Source organism: Callithrix jacchus, chromosome 15 (genome assembly GCF_049354715.1).
Source record: "Callithrix jacchus isolate 240 chromosome 15, calJac240_pri, whole genome shotgun sequence".
In the NCBI taxonomy this organism is placed as follows: Eukaryota; Metazoa; Chordata; class Mammalia; order Primates; family Cebidae; genus Callithrix; species Callithrix jacchus.
Genome location: NC_133516.1, coordinates 82236820 through 82256192, shown reverse-complemented (window position 1 = coordinate 82256192; position 19373 = coordinate 82236820). Strand labels below are relative to the sequence as shown.

The window sequence follows — 19373 nt, the reverse complement described above, 5'->3', positions numbered from 1 at the left end:
TTCACATGTGTGGGTAATCACCAAGGGAAAGCTTGACATTATAACAAGTGTTGCTCTTGACACAGTAAGTAGTACTTCGGTGCTATACTGAGAGCCAAACATGATGGGGGATAATGCCAAACTATAAGAAATGTGTTTTATATTTAAATCAGGTCATCAAGGATGTGATACTTAAAGTCATTATAGACCTTACAGCTATACAATAAAGGACTTTCTTAACAGGAAGCAACAGTACAACTGATCATCAAATGGAAAAAGGAACAATACTCAATGTTGCTGCCACTTTGGACCTTCTCATTTATTCAGCTTTTGACTTTTTCTTGAAAACCAAATCAAGACCTATGTACATAAGGTTTTATTTCATTTGAAGAGTTCATTGTTTGTAATTTTTAAAAAGCAAAAACACATTTAGAAAAAAATGATACACATCAAGAAAGAACAGTGGATACTGTAGATACTAATAAGTTTGGTTTAATATTTGTACCTGCAGAATCATTATTAAAGAGAGGAAGGAAGGCAGGAGGTCTTAGGAGGGAGTTGGAAACAAAGAGAGAAGGGTGAAAAAGAGCAACTAGCAGAATACACCCTGGGAGCAGAAATTAATTTCTCTCATTCACTGCTATACTTTCAGTTCCTTGCACAGTATCTGATACCAAGGAGGTAGGCAACATATGTATTGAAGGAACAAATGAATGAATGAATAGTGTTAAGGTTACTGCTGTCTCTTCCTTTCCAGTTACTGGTCTTTTGCCTTCAGTCAAGCTTATTTTTTTCTATTAAAAAAAAAAGCCCTTCACTTTCCCTTCCATTCTGTACCCATTTGAAAAAGTGACTTAAACCTCTGTCTCTATTTCCTCTCTGCCAGTCATATCATTTGGTTTCTGCCACAGATACTCCATTGCACTTATAAAGGTCAGCAGACTTTATCATCACCATATCCAATATTGTTTTTCCTCTCTCAGTCCTGATAACTCTGTTTCATACTAAAAATCAATCCCTCCTTCAGGAAATTCTCATCTCTCTTTGCTCTTGTAGTTCATTTTGGATATCCTCCTATTTCTGTTATCAGTCTTTCTCTGACTCCTCTTTTCCCATCAACTCTCACAATATACCCCAAGGTCCTCCCCTCCTATTTCTAAATTTTCTCTTTTAGAAATTGCATCAGCTCTAGTGATTCAGAATTATTTCCATAAAGAGGATTCCAACTCAGAATTGTCTTTTGAGTGTCAGCAACTCATTTCCAGGACAGTTCCAGCTGGCTAGCTCACAGATGCCTCCTTTCACCAGGTCCGGAACTGAACTTACTATTGTTTCTTTCTATAATATAGCCCTCTTCTTAGAGACAGTCCATCTAGCCACTTACTCAAGCCATCCATTCAATCATTAGTGCCTAGGATAATTTTACACTTACTTTCTTGAACTACTGTAACACTTATTTTCTATATCCATGATGTCCCGTGGAATTTTCTACAGCCATAGAAACATCCAATAACAGGCCAGGTGTGGTGGCTCACGCCTGTAATTCTAACACATTGGGAGGCTGAGGCAGGCAGATTACTTGAGGTCATGAGTTCGAGACCAGCCTGGCCAAAATGGCGAAACCCTATCTCTACTAAAAATATAAAAATTAGTTGGGCATGGTGGCATGTGCCTGTAGTCCCAGCTACTTGAGAGGCTGAGGCACAAGAATCTCTTGAGTCTGGGAGACAGAGGTTGCAGTGAACCAAGATTGTGCCACTCCACTCCAGCCTGGGCAACAGAACAAGACTCTGTCTCAAAAAAAACCAAAAATGTCCAATACAGTAACCATTAGCGATGTGGCTACTTAGCAATTAAAATGTAGCTTGTTTAACTGAGGAGCTACATTTTTAATTTTAGTTAATTTAAATTTAAATTGCCAAAAGAGGCTAGTGGCTACTATATTGAACAGTGTCAGAATTTTTTTTCTTAATACTGTTCTGGAACAAGAGGCAGTACAGAGTAGTGATTAGGTGTTGAGAAATGTTAAGTTTACGAATACTTATGTTGAGAAATGTTAAGTTTATGAATATTGATGAATACTGAGTGTATGATAGAATATATTGTTTGTTAGGAAGAACGATGGCAAGGAAAACCTAGCCAGCTCCCACCTCCCCCCACCCAAGTAGAAAGCTACTTGGGGCATTCCAAAGTGGCAAGACAATGTATAAATATCATACACCAGTTAAAACAATTCTTTGAGATATCTGACCCTGCCCCCGTGGCTCCCTTGTGAAGAATATCTTTTAGCTTGCTTGTAATCAGTGGTAAGCGGGCAACAGCTGCCTACTTGGCATATTTTTGTGTTATGAGAAAATACAGAACACTTGTTTGTTAATAATAATCACCTGTTCAGAGAGAATAATTAAGTGGATCAAAATCTGCTTGGGGCCTTCAGCCTGGAATGCTATCAGCTCCTAAAGCTCTCAGGCTGCTGGCCCCCCGGGATAGACCCACTTTGCTGTTCTCTCTGGGTGTCTGCCTCTCATTAACTTCAGCACCGCCTGATGGGGGCGTCTCTCTGGCCAAGCTGGTACTTGGTAATTAACAGCACAGGTTCTTGAAGCAGACTGTCTGGATTTGAATCCCAGTTCCGTAAGTTAATAACAATATGATCATTGACAAGCCATGTAGTACCTCTGTGCTTTAATTGCTTCTATGCAAAATGAATAGGGGCACTAATAGTACCTGCCTCATAGGGTTGTTGTAAGAATTAAATGAATTAGTATGTAAATAGATGCCTAGGCAAAGTAAGATAAAAAGTGTCCTACCTCATAGGCTTAGTGAGGACAGAGACTATTCCTTTAATTTCTCTCCAGAGCCTGTACAGTGTCATGTTGTCCAAAGAGGAATTCAATAAATATTAATTATATGCAATGTGTAAATTAGAGTTAAAATCCCATTAAAGTGAACTAGAAATGACAAATCAATTTCCTTATATACAATTTGTGAAAAGATTGAATTTGTTGTATTGTTTTCATAATTAAGAGTAATTAGGCAATTATATTACTTCTATTAGACTTGGGACAACAAAGTTAAAGACAGGAATGAATAAAGAATACAACCACATAAAACTTTTCTTCCTTTTCTCTTCAGTTCAGTTATGAACACTTCTGTACTAAATACTAATTCCAAAATGTTATTAATTATTGAGTACATACATTAAACTCATTAGCTTTACCTGGAACTTAAGATTAAATGATTACATGATCATCACTATTATCTCTGTTTTTAGTTGGCTCTTAATAGATGTGTAGTAAAAAAGGCAACTGTTTCTAAGAGTTTAGAAAAGTGTGTATTCATGAATCTATACTAATTCTGGAGATTCCTTCTCGCAGGTTTCACTAACACAAAAACTGTAACTGCAATATAAAAGCTGCTACAGGTAACAGTGTTCTCACAAATTATTTAGGTAAAGGCTTTTTTAGTTATTCTTTCTGTAGAAAAGAACTATTCAGTTTATTCTAACAACAGTCAAAATGATTTACATGTCTATGACAACTTTCCTTTAAAAACACCTTTTGCTTATCTTGTCACTCAAGCAATGCATTCTTCTCAAAAATAGAAGACATGGCCAGGCGAGGTGGCTTACTCCTATAACCCCAGCATGTTGGGAGGCTGAGGTGGGTGAATCACCTGAGGTCAGGCGTTCAAGGCCAGCCTGGCAAACATGCTAAAACCCTGTCTTTACTAAAAATACAAAAAAAAAAAAAAAAAAAAAAAAAAATAGCCAGGCTCGGTGGTGGGCGCCTGTAATCCCAGCTACTCAGGAGGCTGAGGCAAGAGAACTGCTTGAACCTGGAAGGCGGAGGTTGCAGTGAGCTGAGATCACGCCATTGTACTCCCGCCTGGGCAACAAGAACAAAACTCCATCTCAAAAACAAAAAACAAAAGAAAGACAACTGGCTTAAGATACAAAACAGTAAAGCAAGTCACTTTCAGCCCATGTCCCATTCTTCCACAATAATAAAATTCAGATCAGATTATCTTTAAAGGAATCAATTAGAGCCACACTCTTACCAGTAGTAACCCCAGTCACATACTTATATGACATTTGTGTTTCATTTTTTTGTTTTTTTTTAAGACGGCGTCTCACTCTGTCACCCAGGCTGGAGTGCAGTGGCACAATCTCAGCTCACTGCAGCCTCTGCCTCCCACGTTCAAGTGATTCTTCTGCCTTGGCCTCCTGAGTAGTTGGGACTACAGGTGCCTGCCACCACCTTGGCTAATTTTTACATTTTTTTTTGTAGAGACGGGGTTTTGCATGTTGGCCAGGCTAGTCTCCAACTCCTGGCCTCAAGTAATCTGCCTGCCTCAGCCTCCCAAAGTGCTGGGATTACAGGCATGACATTTGTCTTTGACTGCTGTAGTTTTTAGCCCAGTCTTCTTTTGGGCAGTTTCATGCCTTCCCCAGTATTCCTTGGAACGATGTAGAGAGTTCAAAAATCTGTACTCTACCACAAGCTAACTGCAAGGGAATTCCAAACTTCACTTTCTCCCAAAGCAGAATTTTCTTTCTTTTGTTTTCTTTTTCTTTTTTTGAGATGGAGTTTCATTCTTGTTGCCCAGACTGGAATGCAATGGCGTGATCTCGGCTCACTGCAACCTCAAGCAGTGAGGGTTCAAATGATATTCCTGCCTTAGCCTCCCAAAGTGCTGGGATTACAGGCATATTTGTCTTTGACTGCTGTAGTTTTTAGCCCAGTCTCCTTTTGGGCAGTTTTATGCCTTCCCCAGTGTTCCTTGGAACTATGCAGAGTTCAAAAATCTGTAGTCTACCACAAGCTAACTGCAAGAGAATTCCAGCTTCACTTTCTCCCAAAGAAGAAGTTTCTTTCTTTTCTTTTCTTTCTCTTTTTTTGAGATGGAGTTTCACTCTTGTTGCCCAGACTGGAGTGCAATGGTTTGATCTTGGCTCACTATAATCGCCACCTTCCAGGTTCAAGTGATTCTTCTGCCTTAGCCTCCCGAGTAGCTGGGGATTACAGGTGTGTGCTACCATGCCTGGCTAATTTTTGTATTTTTAGTAGAGATGGGGTTTCACCATGTTGACCAGGCTGGTCTCAAACTCCTGACCTTAGGTGATCCACCCACCGTGGCCTACCAAAAGGCTGTGATTATAGGCATGAGACACAGCACCCAGCCCCAAAGCAGAAGTTTCTAAAGGGAATTACTGATGTTACTTCTAAAACTTGGTCAGTGTCTTGAACCTCATGTTAGCCTGCTCTCTGGGACATTGCACAAAAGCATTCCTTGCAGACACAATCAAGTCTCCACTCTCACATACAAGGGACTGCTGAGATAAAGTTTCTTAAGGAAACTTTGCCATCAGCTACACTCAAGACAGAAAATTGGACTAAAGTTCAATTACAACTTCACATTGTAAAGCACTAGACCATAATTTCCCATTATTAAGCTTCTCTGATCCTTCCTACAAACCTGTAGACCTAATAAAGGAGATGTTACTGACCTCTATTTTCCAGATGATATAACTATGCCTCAAGAAGGTAAACTGATTAAGGTCACTCAGAAGCGAAGGGCAACTGACTTAGGAGGTGAGGGTTTAAATCTAAGTTTCTTTTCAGTATGTCATGCTCTTTCACAGAATAGGAGCTAGAAAAATCCAAAAGGAAAATTTGTCCAGAACTTGCTATTGTGTCTCCCAAGCCTAAATAAAGTTGTCACTGAATCTAGGAACATGTTGGCTAAAATGACACAAAATAGGTCCGCTTCTACTTCAAACTTACAGAAACACTATACAAATACTTAGAGGCAGACAGAAAGAGAAGAGCCAGGAGAGACAGAGAAGATTAGCTCAAGAAAAAGTTAAGAGAAAGAAAGGAATATCCCCAAATGCTAGAAATGAACAAAAAACTTAAAATCAGAGTGAGAAGTGGGAACTGACATAGATTCAGATATAGCTTCAGGGGCTGGTGCCTGGAGTCTTAACGCCCATCCAGAAATAGCAGACCTGTTTTCCAGCTTTAAAGGCAAAAGTATATGTGGGTGAGTGATGAAGACTAGACTGTAGTTGGCTTTTTGAAATCTGGACCTTTGATGAGCTGCCTAGTCAGTGAAAAGAGAGAGTTGGAAAAATATTATCCACAGGTTCAGGGAAATGCCAAAAACTTACTGTCAGGAACCTCAGACAGAAGGTAGAGAGAAGATAAATGGTCCATGAAAAATGGAAACTACAGGTCTGTGCTACAATCAGATGCTGGGGAATTTACATTATCTAGAGAGCATGGAAACTCCGAGCTAAGAAACTGAAATCCTTAGGGTCCTGGCAATAACAGAAAAGGAACTGTATAAAGATACTTTCATAATACAGTATACAAGACTTCCACAGGGAGAGGAAAAAAATCTTGTTGGAGATGTGATCATTTTAAAGAATTACAAGCCATACAAGGAGATACAGCAAGGAGCATAGCTACCTCTCCTCCAGAAAAATAAAATAATCCAAAAGAAACCATAAAGTAAGTATGTTAGAAATAATTAAAATAAAAAGCAGACACCATGTGAAGGATCAGGACATTTTGGAAAATTTTTACATTTTAAAAAGAACTAAAAGGAATATCTAGAAATTAAAAATTACAGGTATTAGGAATGAAAAACTGAGTAGATATATTAAAAAGCAGATTAGACATAGTTGAAGAGATTCTTAGTTAACTGGAAGGCAGATATGAGTACATCATCCAGAAGGCAGCAAGGAGAAATATTAAAAGTTACAAAGAACAAAAATCTAATAGAAAGTCAAGAGGAAGGGATAGAGGAAATGAGGGAAGACAGATAATGGCTTAAAATTTTGAAAAATAAAGACATGAGAACCATGACTACTCCTGAATAGAATGAATAAAAAAAACCTATATGTAGACATAGGTTAGCAAAACTTCAAAGTATCAAAGATTTAAAAAATATATATTTTAAAAGCAACCAAAGAAGAAATTATCTTAAAAATGAGTAAGAGTCTGATGGAAGATTTCTAATCAGCAGCAATGTAAATGAGAACTATAGAACAATAGTTTCAAAGAACGGAAGGGAAATAGCTATTAATCTAGCCAACTACCATTCCTTCCCTATATGTTTCTTAACTCAAAGGAGAGAGGTGTGCCAGCAGATGAGAGACTTGTCAGAACTAGCTGGCATTAGCAAAGAACTGTATCTAGGAAGATATTTAATTTAATGAAAACTATACCAGATTCCCAAACGCAAGATGGAACAAATGACTCAGACATGTAGCTCCAGGAGCTTTTGCCTTTACATTATACTTCTAGCTAAAAGTTGGCAGTCTTAATAGCACAAACTTAGGCAGAATTATTTAAGGAGGATGCTATGTGAACTCTAGATATATGGCATAGTGATTAAAACTGAAGTCTGTGGCATCAGACAACCTGTTCAAATTTTGACTCTACCTTAGTTTCTGCATCTACACATCTCAGTTTTAAAAACATGAACTAAAAAGAGACATGCAAAGCAACTGGCATAGTACCTAGCACACAGTATGAATCTGATAAATCCCAGCTATTATTATTAATCTTGACCATAGTACTGTAATTTGATTATATAGTTTGAAGCATTTATCTTTAGTATGATTACTGAAAAACTAAAATATAAAAGACACATACTCTGACATCCACTGAGCAGCCCACAGTCCATGATGGATTTCCCAGCACTTGATTTTGGCATAGAAGATGGACTAATGAAGATTTCCCAACACCTGTAAGAGATACAGGAACTCTAGTCAAGGAGGAGACAATGTTGAAATCTGTTTTGGAAAGACTAAGACTAAGACTACACAAGAATAATGTTAAATAAAGCATAGTTGTTAGAATGCCATACCAACAATATAAGCTTCACTGAACAAAGCAAAGATGGTAGAGGGCAGTGGTTCTCTAAAATTTTGCATCAGAATCACCTGAGGGCTGGGCTCCACCCCCAGACTTTCTGATTTAGCAGGTCTGTCTTGGGGCCCAAGATTTCTAACAAGTTCCCAAGTGATACTGATATTGTTCCAGGGGCCTCACTTTGAGAACCATTGGTCTAGGACAATTTCATATTAATAATTCCTTTCCTTTTGAATGATTTAATCAATTTAGCCTATTTTGGAATTATAGAATCTTAACAGATCTTAGAAGTAATCCCTCTGTCCTGCACACCAGTGCTGAGGCCCCCTCCATGGCATCCTGTTAGAGGGTCTCCCAGACTGTGCCTGAATACTGTCAGTGAGAGAGAGTCACCATTTCACAGTTCTAAATTTAGACACTCCAGTACTTCCATATAGTGATTTCTAAAAAGCAGCCAACCACTTAGCCCAGACTTACCTTTTGGAAAAAAGGACAATTCTACTCCCTCTTCCACATTATGACCCTTTAAGTCACCATTTGATCTGTTTTAGATTTCTTGGGCTCAGGGAAATCTAGTTATTAATGCTAAGGGTAGCATTCAGAGATTTGTATGAAGAGGAAAGAGACTGAGCTCTTCCTCTACATCCATGTGTGGAGTCACTCACTCATTCATTTAATAGCATTTTGGGAGCTCCATTATGATAAGTATGGTTGGTGAATCTTTACAAATCACTAGCTTTATCAAAAATTTAGATCATCTCTTTGATCATATTGTGTATGAATCTATTGTTTATGTTTATTTTTTATTATAAAAAGTTATATTTACAATTTAGAAAGTATACACAAATCAGGACCAGGCATGGTGGCTCACATCTGTACTCTCAGTGCTTTGGGAGGCTGAGGCAGGAGGATCACTTGAGAGCAGGAGTTTGCGACCAGCCTGGGCAATGTGGCAAAACCCCATCTCTACAAAAAATAAATAAAAAAAAAATTTGCCAGGGCTAGTGCCCTGGCCTGCATCTGTAGTCTTCTTAGCTACTCAGCAGGCTGAGACAAGATGATCCCTTGAGCTCAGGAGCTGGAGGTTGCAGTGAGCTATGATCGCACCATTGTACTCTAGCCTGGGTGATAGTGAGACCGCATCTCTTAAAAAAAAAATCACCTTAAGACTACTGTCAACATGTAGGTTTATTTAATTCCATAAGAACAGTTTTTCTATAAGCAGGTGGTTATTGTGTTTATATACAGCATACTAAAAAACAATAAAACAACATAGGCCTTTGCTTCCATAGATTGTTCTGTCTGGAATATCTTACCCATCCTCTCCCTTCCCTCCCCTCTCCCATGGGCCTGGTGAATTAATCTTTAAAGACTTAGCATCATTCTATAAAGTATTTTCTGACCCCAGACAGGTAGAACTAAGCATAGCATCCACTATCCTCTGGGCCTCCACTGTATCATGTACATTTTCCTACAGAGCACTTAAAATACATTGTATTACATATATTTGTTTACAGGTTTTATTCACTCTATTTATGCTCCTTGAGGGTTCTTACACATCTTTTTTATCTTCAGTACTTAGATCAGACCCTTAATTAGTATTTATTGACTAAAAGTTTCCATATTATTCCAGAATATTCATAAACATTTAAAATATCTCCATAGTACTTCAGAGAATAGGCATAAAAATTTACTTAACCATTCTTCCATTATTAAGTATATAAGGTGTTTTGTAATTTTTGATATGCTACTGAAAAGTTATTTCTGTTTAAACCTTTAAAATTAAAATTATGTCCTTAGTATACCTTCCCAGAAGTAAACTCAGTACTTCAAAGGAAACATTTAAAGTTCATGATATGTATTGACAAATAACTTTCATGGGGGTTACACTGGCACCAGTCACACACTTGAGCCTGAAGGTCATGTTGCACCTCAACAATATCATGGAGTTGGCTTTTCATCTTTTTTAAAGATGAAACCCTAAACAGTAAGAACAGCTGAAGTGCTAAGGAATAATGACTAACTTCATTTCTTTAAAAATTTGGGGAGATTCTGATTTTATGTTTTCATCTTTAGAACTAAATTTGATCAAAAGAATGCACTTGATTTGCTTCGGGGGAAAAGGCCAATATAAATAAATGTCACCTCCAAATATAGATGTTTGATAATATGTTAAACTAGTCCCTAATCTCTGAAAGGAAGAGAAAACCATATGGTAGTGAGACTTTTAGGGTTCCTTACCAAATTACCAAGTATCTCTATAGGATACAAAACAAATCTCCAAACACATTTTTTTCTTTGAGACAGGGTCTCACTCTATCACCCAGGCTAGAGTGAAGTGGCACCATCCTAGGTCACTGCAGCCTCAAATCCCTGGGCTCAAGCGATCCTCTCACCTCAGCCTCCCAAATAGCTGGGACTACAGGCATACACCACCATGCCCGACTAACTTTCTGTATTGTTTTTGGTAGAGACAGGGTCTAGCTATGTTGCCCAGGCTGGTCTTGAACTCCTGAGCTCAAGCAATCCACCCACCTGAACCTCCCAAAGTGCTGGGATTACAGGCAAAACCCACCTTGCCTGGCTAAGTCATTTCTTTATATATTTGTGAAACTCAAAATTTTATGAGGAAAATGGCCTTTATTAAAAAATAAGCTTTCGGGTTTGAACCAAAGGCCAAGGAAGTGTAAAAAGCATATTCTAAGCTGTCAGATCGTGTACTTTTAAATTGCAGTTAAAAGGAGACTGACAAAATTACCTTTTAAAAAGATTAAAAGACAGTAACTAAACTTGCACATAAAGCTTAACATTAGCAAATGTGTGACAACATCAATCACTTTCCTGGCTGTCATAGCTGTGTCTTCTGCTTTACAACTAAACCATAAGGGGAAGGGCGGTAGTGGGAAAGCTTACTAATTGCCTGGTTACTTTTCCACATTTAATGTAGCAGCTAATCCTACCCCTGTTATATAATGCATTAATTCCAGAGTTATAACCCCAGAACCTAAAACAGTGCATGTTGGAAAGAAAATAAATTGACTAGTTGCAGCAGTTTGTAATATGAAGGGATTGTTAGATACAACAGAAAATGGAATTATAGAGGACAGAAAACACCCACTTCACACATCATGAAGAAGTCTGTTAGTTCTCAATTCCAGTCTTAAATTCTACTTGGTAATACTCTTGCCAAGTCCCTTTAGGCCACCATTACTTTTTTTATCTGTAAAACTGAGTGATTTTATTAAATTAACTTTGGCACCACTTCAAGCTACCTGACAAAGAAATGAAGTTGACATAAATTGTGGTTATGTTCATAGAGTTTCAAAGGCAACTTTCTTAGGGGAATATTAAATAATTCTCTCTGTAAAATATTTCATAATGTAAATAATATTCAGGGCAATGTGAAAACATCCTTAATATATCTTTGCCTGCCACAATTTTATTTAGTTTCTGTAAGAGTAGTTTTTAGGCCTCTCCACCTCCAAGCATCTAGCACAATGTCTTTGCTCACAACACACGCTCTTAGGCCAACTCTAGAACCGCACATCCATAAAATGCAAAGTTAGCATTTTATTGAAGTTCTTAAGGAGTTGAATTATTTGAATTATGGAGGAAAAGATAAGGGCAGTGAGGTGGGAGCTGGAAATGCAGATGTCAGCGTCAGCTGTAGTTCTCAAATGTCCCAGGTGTCAAAAGAATTCCCTCCCTCCCTCCCTCCCTCCCTCCCTCCCTTCCTCCCTTCCTTCCTTCCTTCCTTCTTTCTTTCATTTATGTTTTTAAGAGGGGGTTTTACCATGTTGGTCAGGCTGGTCTTGAACTCCCGACCTCAGGTTGCATCCATTGAGATTAAAAAATAAAAAAGAGAGTCCTTTAGTAACCAGTAAACGGTTACTTTTGGACTCATTAAAAAAAATAAATAAAAGAAAAAAATAAAAAGAAAAAAGAATTTTAACGCTAGGATTAAACTGGGCTCAGCATTAAATCCTTGCTGCTTCAGAATAAAACTCTTTACTTTCTCTAGTAATAGGTTTTCAATGAAGACCAAACAAGGAAATAAAAAGCTCAGTTAACAATAAAACAGGACCATTACCCAGTATTTCATTGCATAATTATAGTTTAGCGTCTAAGTATGTAGACTCTGTGTTCAAAAGGATTCTGTCATTTACATCTCTCTGCCTCACTACTCTCACCTGTAAAATGGGTAATAGGACTGACCTCAGAATTAAATGAGTTAGCGTATGCCAAGCGCTTGCCAGTGCACGTTTCTCAATGAACGTTTGACTTCCTTAATGAACAAAATCTCTAACTTTTTGTTCTACTAACTTCTGTAGCCTTAACACAGAACCGGATGCAATACACAATGCCTGCCTTTTTTTTTTTTTTTTAAATTGAAAATACACGCTAGGTTGGTGTCGCCTGGGAAACCGATGTGGAAAGCCGCGAAGGCAGAAGGCCCAAGCTCCGCGACCCCCTCCCGCGCGCCGCCGCTGCCTCGTCGTCACACGGAGCAAAGTCCTCTGGGAAGTGTAGTCTTCAGGCCTTGGGAGGGACTTCAGACCCGTGCCGAAGAGCCAGGAAATTGAGGGAAGAAAGTTAAGGGGAGGGTTATTGGATAAGTCAAAAGTGTCTGGAGTCCCAGACATGAGTTTAGCCTCTCACCTGAGTCTCCCAACACCAGTACCTTCACTCGATCCAGGGAGGCCATCTTGCCACTGCCTTCTCTGGGTTAACGCCTGTTCCGGGATTATAAGCCAATCAGAGTTGGGCATGGAGGACAGAGCCTTCAATTTCATTGGCCGCTAGTAGCGTGACTCGCCTGATCGAAGGCTTCACTGAGCTGATTGGCTGGTGTGGTAAAAGGTATCGGGGTGTTTTCCAAAGCTAGTCGCAGAAAAGATGCGTTTTCTTTGTCGCACAAGGGCGTGGCTCATTTAAGCCGGTAGTTGAAGCTCTGAGGGCGGCTGTAGTGGGAGTGTTCGAGGATTCGCTTTGGTAAACCTTGTTCCCTGTTCCTTGTTCGGAGTTCCCTGGCCGGGCATTGCATTTTATGATTTCTCCTTCCTTTCGCACCCTCTTAATTATCCTCCCCTAATGAGTTACCCTCTTGCCTTGGTCCTCTAAAGAACCGTTGACCCGGAGCGGCCCGTGTGCGACCTCGGTTAGGCCGGGCTTGGCTGCCTCGAGTGTGGCCCTGGACCCAACTGGGAGAGTCTGAGGGAGTTTGGGGTCTTGGGGTCTCGCAGTCTCGCACTGGGGAGGCGTGCACATCACCGAACGCGTCTCATGTAGGGCAGTTGGATCCTAAGGTTTCGCGGTAGTCTGCCGCTATGTGTGTGAAGGCGTGCAAAGTGCCATGAAATATAGTAACAGAAAACCGCAGTTAGATGTGTAGAATCAAAGTTGTTCTAGAACTGGAGTAGTGGTATACTGAAGTAACCTAACTATACTCTCCGCATCCACTCTTTTCTCGTTTTGTTCTCCACTATGCAGTCAGCGCAGCCTTTTAACATCGGGAATTTGATCCACTCACCTCCCGCTTAAAACTATTTTAAATCTAAGAAGAGAGTGTCCAATAAATAGCCTGTCTGATTCTGCTGTGGAAGCAAGAGTGTGGAGGAAATGAAGTGCGGGGAAGCTGGCAAAATGAGCCATGTTGGAACAACACGTGCCTAGGAGACATATGGAAAGTTTTATGGAAGGGCTTGTCTGGCTATGCTAGAGGCTGGAAATTAATTGCTGAACAAGATAAAGTCTGGTCTTAGGTATAGAGACGGAGAAAGTACAAGAAGGGGAAAGAGCCATGGAACATGTGAAAGGGGATACTTGTATGCTACTATGGGGAGTCTGGGAAGACCTGCCTCTATGAGGAAATGTTTTTTGAGACTTGAAGGATGATTAAGAGAAGGGAGTTTGGGCTTAGCTGTAGGGGCAGAAGGAACAGCATGTGCAAAGGCCTGGGAAGTAGGGAAAGCACATGTGGCTTATGGAATTGAGAATATGCTAGTGTGGCTGGATATGAGGCTGACAGGGTAGACAGAGGGCAGAGGGTGCATTCTTTTCAACTTTGTTTCTGTAGCTCCGTGCCTGGTTGATGCACAGTAGTCCTTAAATGTTTATATGATTAAAATACACGAGGGTCTGGACTGGGGTAGGGACGTGAGGCTGGGAGATGACTCATGGACTGTGAAGATCAAAGGAAGAAACAAAGGTCCTGGGTGGTCCCATACTCACAAGTCTCCAGAGACCAGCCAAACTCCTTCCCTAATAATGCCAGCTGCTATTCGGCTTCAGCTTATTGTTTTCATGTCGGAACATGGGTTTTATTTTTCCTCAGATATTTTCAATTTTTCAAGAGGAGCTGGAAGTTGAAATGTATGTGAGCTCTTAAAATATTTTAATGTTGACAACTAATTCAGAAAATTTTTGAAACGTTCTTTGGGTGAAACAATGCGTGGGGGGCTGCCAGTTTGAGAACTCTTACCTAAGACATCTAGAGATTGAGTAAGGAGATTCAGCGTGAGTGGGAGGTGGTGGAGGAGAGAAAGCAGTGGTCAGGAAGGAGGATTTCAGAATGCGGAGATTTTGAACAAGGCGGCACAGCTTCATTTCATTCCTGAGCTCTAGTTTTCATTTGTTCTGCTACCTGCTGGGAATATTCAGAGGAATATCCTATGGTATTTCCTCAGAGACACTTCTAAAAGTGATTTCCTTATTTCTTCCAAATCTGCTCCTCGTCAGGTGTCACCTATTACTCATGTCAGTACTTTTCCCTTCCTAGGTATGCTGGCTCAAAACAGAGCTATTTAAGATTTTTCCTACTCTCATACTCTGTATGCAGTATATTTTGTTGGGTCCTTTTGACTTTTTTTCTGTAATAACTCATTCATTCTGTTCTCTTCTTGCAATTTTTTGCCTTCTTCCTTAGTTTAGGTTTTCTTACTATACCCCCAATACTTCCACAGTGCCTCCACCTTCACTCACTTGAGTCCATTCCTCATGCTGCTATAAGAGTCACTTTTCTAAATAGGGGATTTATTACAAATACCAATACTTCATTGAACTCTTATGCCAGCCCTGATGGTAGAACACTTTGCATTAATTATCTCACTGAGTTCACACATTAACTGTATGAACAGGGCACCGTTAATCACTCTTTTTTTTTTTTAGGGTCATGCCCTGTCACCTAGGCTGGAGTGCAGTGGCAAAATTATGGGTCAATGCAGCCTTGACCTCCTGGCTCAGTTGATCTACCTCAACTGGTACTACAGGTACATGGCATCATACCCGTCTAAGTTTTTAAATTTTTGGAGACATGGGGTCTTACTCTGTTGCCTGGACTGGTCTTGAACTTCTGGGCTCAAACAGTCCTCCCACCTTGGCCTCCCAAGGTGTGCAGTTACAGGCATTAGCCACTGCACCTGACCTGCTTACTTTTTATATATGAAGAAACTGAGTCTGAGAATTTTCTGGGGTCAGGGGGGGCTAAGAAATGCTGGAACTGGGATTTAAACTCCAAAACTGTTGGATTGTAGAATCCTTGACTCACTCCCTTTAGTCCTCATGGCTTCCTAGGGTGTTTTAGGCAAAGGAAACAGGCTCAGCATTAACTGGTACAGGGCCCTCTCCATGCAGGATGGGCATTGGCAGGATATATAGTAGGCACTTTCACATAGCAGAGTCACCTAAAGAGCTTTAAGAAATTGTGTGATGCCTAATCTGGCCCCTCCAGGTCACCTGAGACAAAATCTTTGGGAATAGGGCCCAGTGTCAGTATTCTTAAAATGTTCCCTAGATGATTGTGCCTTACAACCAGGCTTGAGAATTTAATCTGCGGCATGGCATGTATGGGCGGGTAAGGAGAATACAATAGTAGGAAATAATCCTGTAAACAGGTTATGTTGACATTTTTCTGCCATTCTTCGTTGAATGTTTCTGAAGCCATATGTTGTGTTCTGACAACTGTTGAAGATGTAAAACAATAAAAAACAAAACTGGGTTCAAGTACAATGTATAGATCAAACTGAAAAGGAGAAAAAGTGTGTCCAGTAGTATGCTGTGGTACTACTTTGGTGTTGAGCCCAGGCACTTGCCAGGCATCCTTAAGCCCTGGGGTAACAGGAAGTGCTCTAGGTTCACAGATTTGTATCTAGGTGCTACTTTGCTGTATCTTATTGAATATAGTCGTACCTGAGTATTCATAACCAAAAGTACATATTTTCTTTTAATTTTCCTATGTTGCAAGATGGGCCTTATATTTTCCTCCCAAAATATGTGCATAGATTGATTATAGATTGGTGTGTAGAGTTTCCTTGTAGTGTGGTACTGTGGATATCAAAATATTTCTTATAAAAAGGATATTAAATCTGTTAGGGTTGATAACCACTGATTTCAAATAAAAAGGTCAGTTGAAACTAGTATTAACAACAGAATATGATTCCCCATTGAAATAGTTGAATGGGATGTCTCTGTTAAAAATTATCCTGTGGAGCCTGGCCAAGATGGTGAAACCCTGTCTTTACTAAAAATTCCAAAATTATGTGGGTGTGGTGTTGCATGCCTGTAGTCCCAGCTACTCGGGAGGCTGTGGCAGGAGGATCACTTGAACCCATGAGGCAGAGGTTGCAGTGAGCCAAGCTTGCGCCACTGCACTCCAGCCTAGGTAAGAGAGCGAGACCCTATCTCAAAAAAAAAAATAATTATCCTGTGGGCTGGCTGTGGTGGCTCACACCTGTAATCCCAGCACTTTAGGAAGCCCCCAAGATGGGTGGATCCCTTGAGCCCAGAAGTTCAAGACCAGCCTGGGCAAAACAGTGAAACCCTCTCTCTACAAAAAATACAAAAATTAGTCAGTCATGGTGGTATGCACCCCAGCCTACTGGGGAAGCTGAGATGGAAGGATTGCTTGAGCCCAGAAGCTTGAGTCTGCTTTGAGCTGAGTCACACCACTGAACTCTAGCTTGGGCAACATAGCGAGACCCTGTCTCTATTAAAAGAAATAAAAAAAAAAATTCCCTGTGGACTAGCGAAATTTAACTTGATTTAATCTGTGTGGATAGCCTCACCATTTTTAGTTTGGAACATGTTAAGTTGATATGGAAGCTGTCCTTCCTAAGCACTTTAATTACATTCTTATTAATGACAACAATTTCACTGAGGTAGTTGATAACATCCTTATTTCTCAGAGAGTAAAGTGTGACTTGAAATTGTTTAAGGGATTTGCTCAGGACTACATAGTTACCGAAACACAGGCTGTCTACTCTGAAATTCAAAGCTCAGGTTCTTTTTGTAAACCACATGCCAATATGGGCTTTGAGAAGACAGCTTTCTGGGCCATGGCATGGAAATGAGATACACTTAGTTTCTGCTTTGCAGGGGATCCAATATTTAAGAATATTTTGGGCTGCTCTCCCTCACTTATTGTCTATCCTTTTAAGGACTGCATGGTCCTTACTTGATTATCACATTTAATTTTTCAAGGTTGGTAAAACTATCTGGACCTAAGTATTATTTTTTTCAGTTTTGCAACAGTGGTGATTACTTATGTGTTTATTGGTTTGTTGTGATTTTATTGTGAAAGCCCGACTATGTAAAACATCCTGGAATCTTGGTAGAAAAATTTTGAGAAAGGAAACACTTTTAGGAAATGCTAACTGTTAGGTTTCTCAGGGTTTCCAGCATTCCCAAAGAATGGTGAGCGTTTCATGTAGTTTTTTTCTGTTTCTTTTCTGAAATAAAATAGACTTGACATATATCGTTTCATAAATAAGAAGTTACTTTTTAATCAAACACACTGTAGATCATAACACACGTAGTATGGTACTGTGGATCTCAAAATAAAAAGTAGCCATTTTAGAAATATGTAAAGCTTTTTGGGTGTAATCTTTTGTGTACTCTAGAGGAAAATCTTGTTCTGCTCTGTTAAATGCTTAGGTATTAGAAATCTTTTTAAACTCTTTGAGTACTTCTCTGGCACTCCAAGAATAGTGGTAGCTATAAGCTACCAGTAACATGTTGGCTATTCTAGATTTAAAAGGATTACCGTGTCCTTATGCCTGGCTAATTTTTCTCTTTTTTTCTGAATTCAGTATTGCCAAAGATGGCAGACCCAGATGTCCTCACTGAAGTTCCAGCAGCACTGAAGAGGTTAGCCAAGTACGTGATCCGGGGATTTTATGGCATTGAGCATGCCTTGGCCTTGGACATCTTGATCAGGAACCCCTGTGTGAAAGAGGAGGATATGCTGGAGCTGCTGAAGTTTGATCGGAAGCAACTTCGATCAGTTTTGAATAATTTAAAGGGAGACAAGTTTATCAAATGCAGAATGAGGGTAGAGACTGCTGCAGACGGGAAAACCACTCGCCATAACTACTACTTTATCAATTATCGTACTCTTGTTAATGTGGTAAAATATAAATTGGACCACATGAGAAGGAGGATTGAGACCGATGAGAGAGATTCTACCAACCGGGCTTCCTTCAAATGTCCTGTCTGTAGTAGTACTTTCACAGACTTAGAAGCTAATCAGCTCTTTGATCCTATGACAGGTGAGGTTTGTCCAGTTTGTGAATCTTTAAGTAAAATAAAATGCATACTACCATTTTTCTTTAAATTGACTCATCTAGTTTTTAAACCATTATATGCATTATAAAAGTGAATGGATCAGTGTAAGTCACATTATACAATCTTACTGTCCTGTTTGGCTGTCATACTACTCTGAGAAGCCTTTGCAAAGCCTTTCTCCCTCACAAGGGATTGTACTCATCCACGGGGTTTTCTCACTCATGGCCCTCCTGCCTCTGCCCACCTCCCCTTATTCACAACTGCAGCCTAATCTGAAGGGTTGATTGCTCTACCACTTTGAGGCTATTCTAATTTTATTTGTGACCTCTAGACAGGTGCAATTCAGTGTATAAATTCTTTGTTAGTGGAAGAATAAAGTGTTATCAGGAGTATATAGCTAGGGTGTCTAATCTGGATTTGGGGAAGTCCTGTGGAAGAAGTTAACAGCCAAGACTTAAAAGATAGTAAGTTAGCCTGATAAAATAAGAGGGAATTCTCTCCAAGATAAGACATTTAGTGTCCTTTAGCAACACATTATTATTGGAAGAAAATTGTCAACAAGATATGTAATTGGCCTGTTTTGGTTGAATAGTTTTAAGGATTTTTCTTAACACAATTTAGAAAATATGCATTTTCTGAAAATACAGTGTGTCTAGTGTAAATTCAAACTTTAAAGTTTTGAGTTATATAGTTATCTTGTTATTTGTGTTTACACAATAGAAGACTGTAGTTTTGCTAAATACGCAATGGATCAATTTTGTCTTATTTTCTATAGGTAAAAATCTATAGAAGGACTCAATGCTATTAAATTAGATTAAGTACCTTTGTTATGGTTGAATTCAGGAGTATAGGCTACTTTTTAGTTCATATATCTGCCTTTTTTTTTTTTTTTGAGGCGGAGTTTTGCTCCTGTTAGCCAGGCTGGAGTGCAATGGCGTGATCTCGGCTCAC

The 19373-nt window shown here is 39.5% G+C and overlaps 2 protein-coding genes across 4 annotated transcripts in view; one reads left to right on the top strand and one right to left on the bottom strand.

Moving 5' to 3' along the window:
• Positions 1–12576, bottom strand: part of RABL3 (RAB, member of RAS oncogene family like 3) — a 40191-nt gene extending 27615 nt beyond the window's left edge. For both annotated transcript variants that reach the window (XM_002758764.7, XM_008982376.5), the window contains exons 1-2: positions 12522–12576; positions 7644–7735 (exon numbers count right to left, since the gene is read on the bottom strand). In XM_002758764.7, the coding sequence (XP_002758810.1) occupies positions 7644–7735; positions 12522–12567 (138 nt within the window). In that variant the 5' untranslated portion in view covers positions 12568–12576. The remainder of the gene's footprint in view (positions 1–7643; positions 7736–12521) is intronic.
• A 227-nt stretch (positions 12577–12803) lies between these two features.
• GTF2E1 (general transcription factor IIE subunit 1) overlaps positions 12804–19373 on the top strand; it is a 40474-nt gene continuing 33904 nt past the window's right edge. Inside the window, exons 1-3 of one of the 2 annotated variants that reach the window (XM_035274094.3) lie at positions 12804–12854; positions 15030–15130; positions 17948–18406. In XM_035274094.3, the coding sequence (XP_035129985.1) occupies positions 17959–18406 (448 nt within the window). In that variant the 5' untranslated portion in view covers positions 12804–12854; positions 15030–15130; positions 17948–17958. The remainder of the gene's footprint in view (positions 12855–15029; positions 15131–17947; positions 18407–19373) is intronic. The other variant, XM_002758763.6, reaches the window with a different exon arrangement.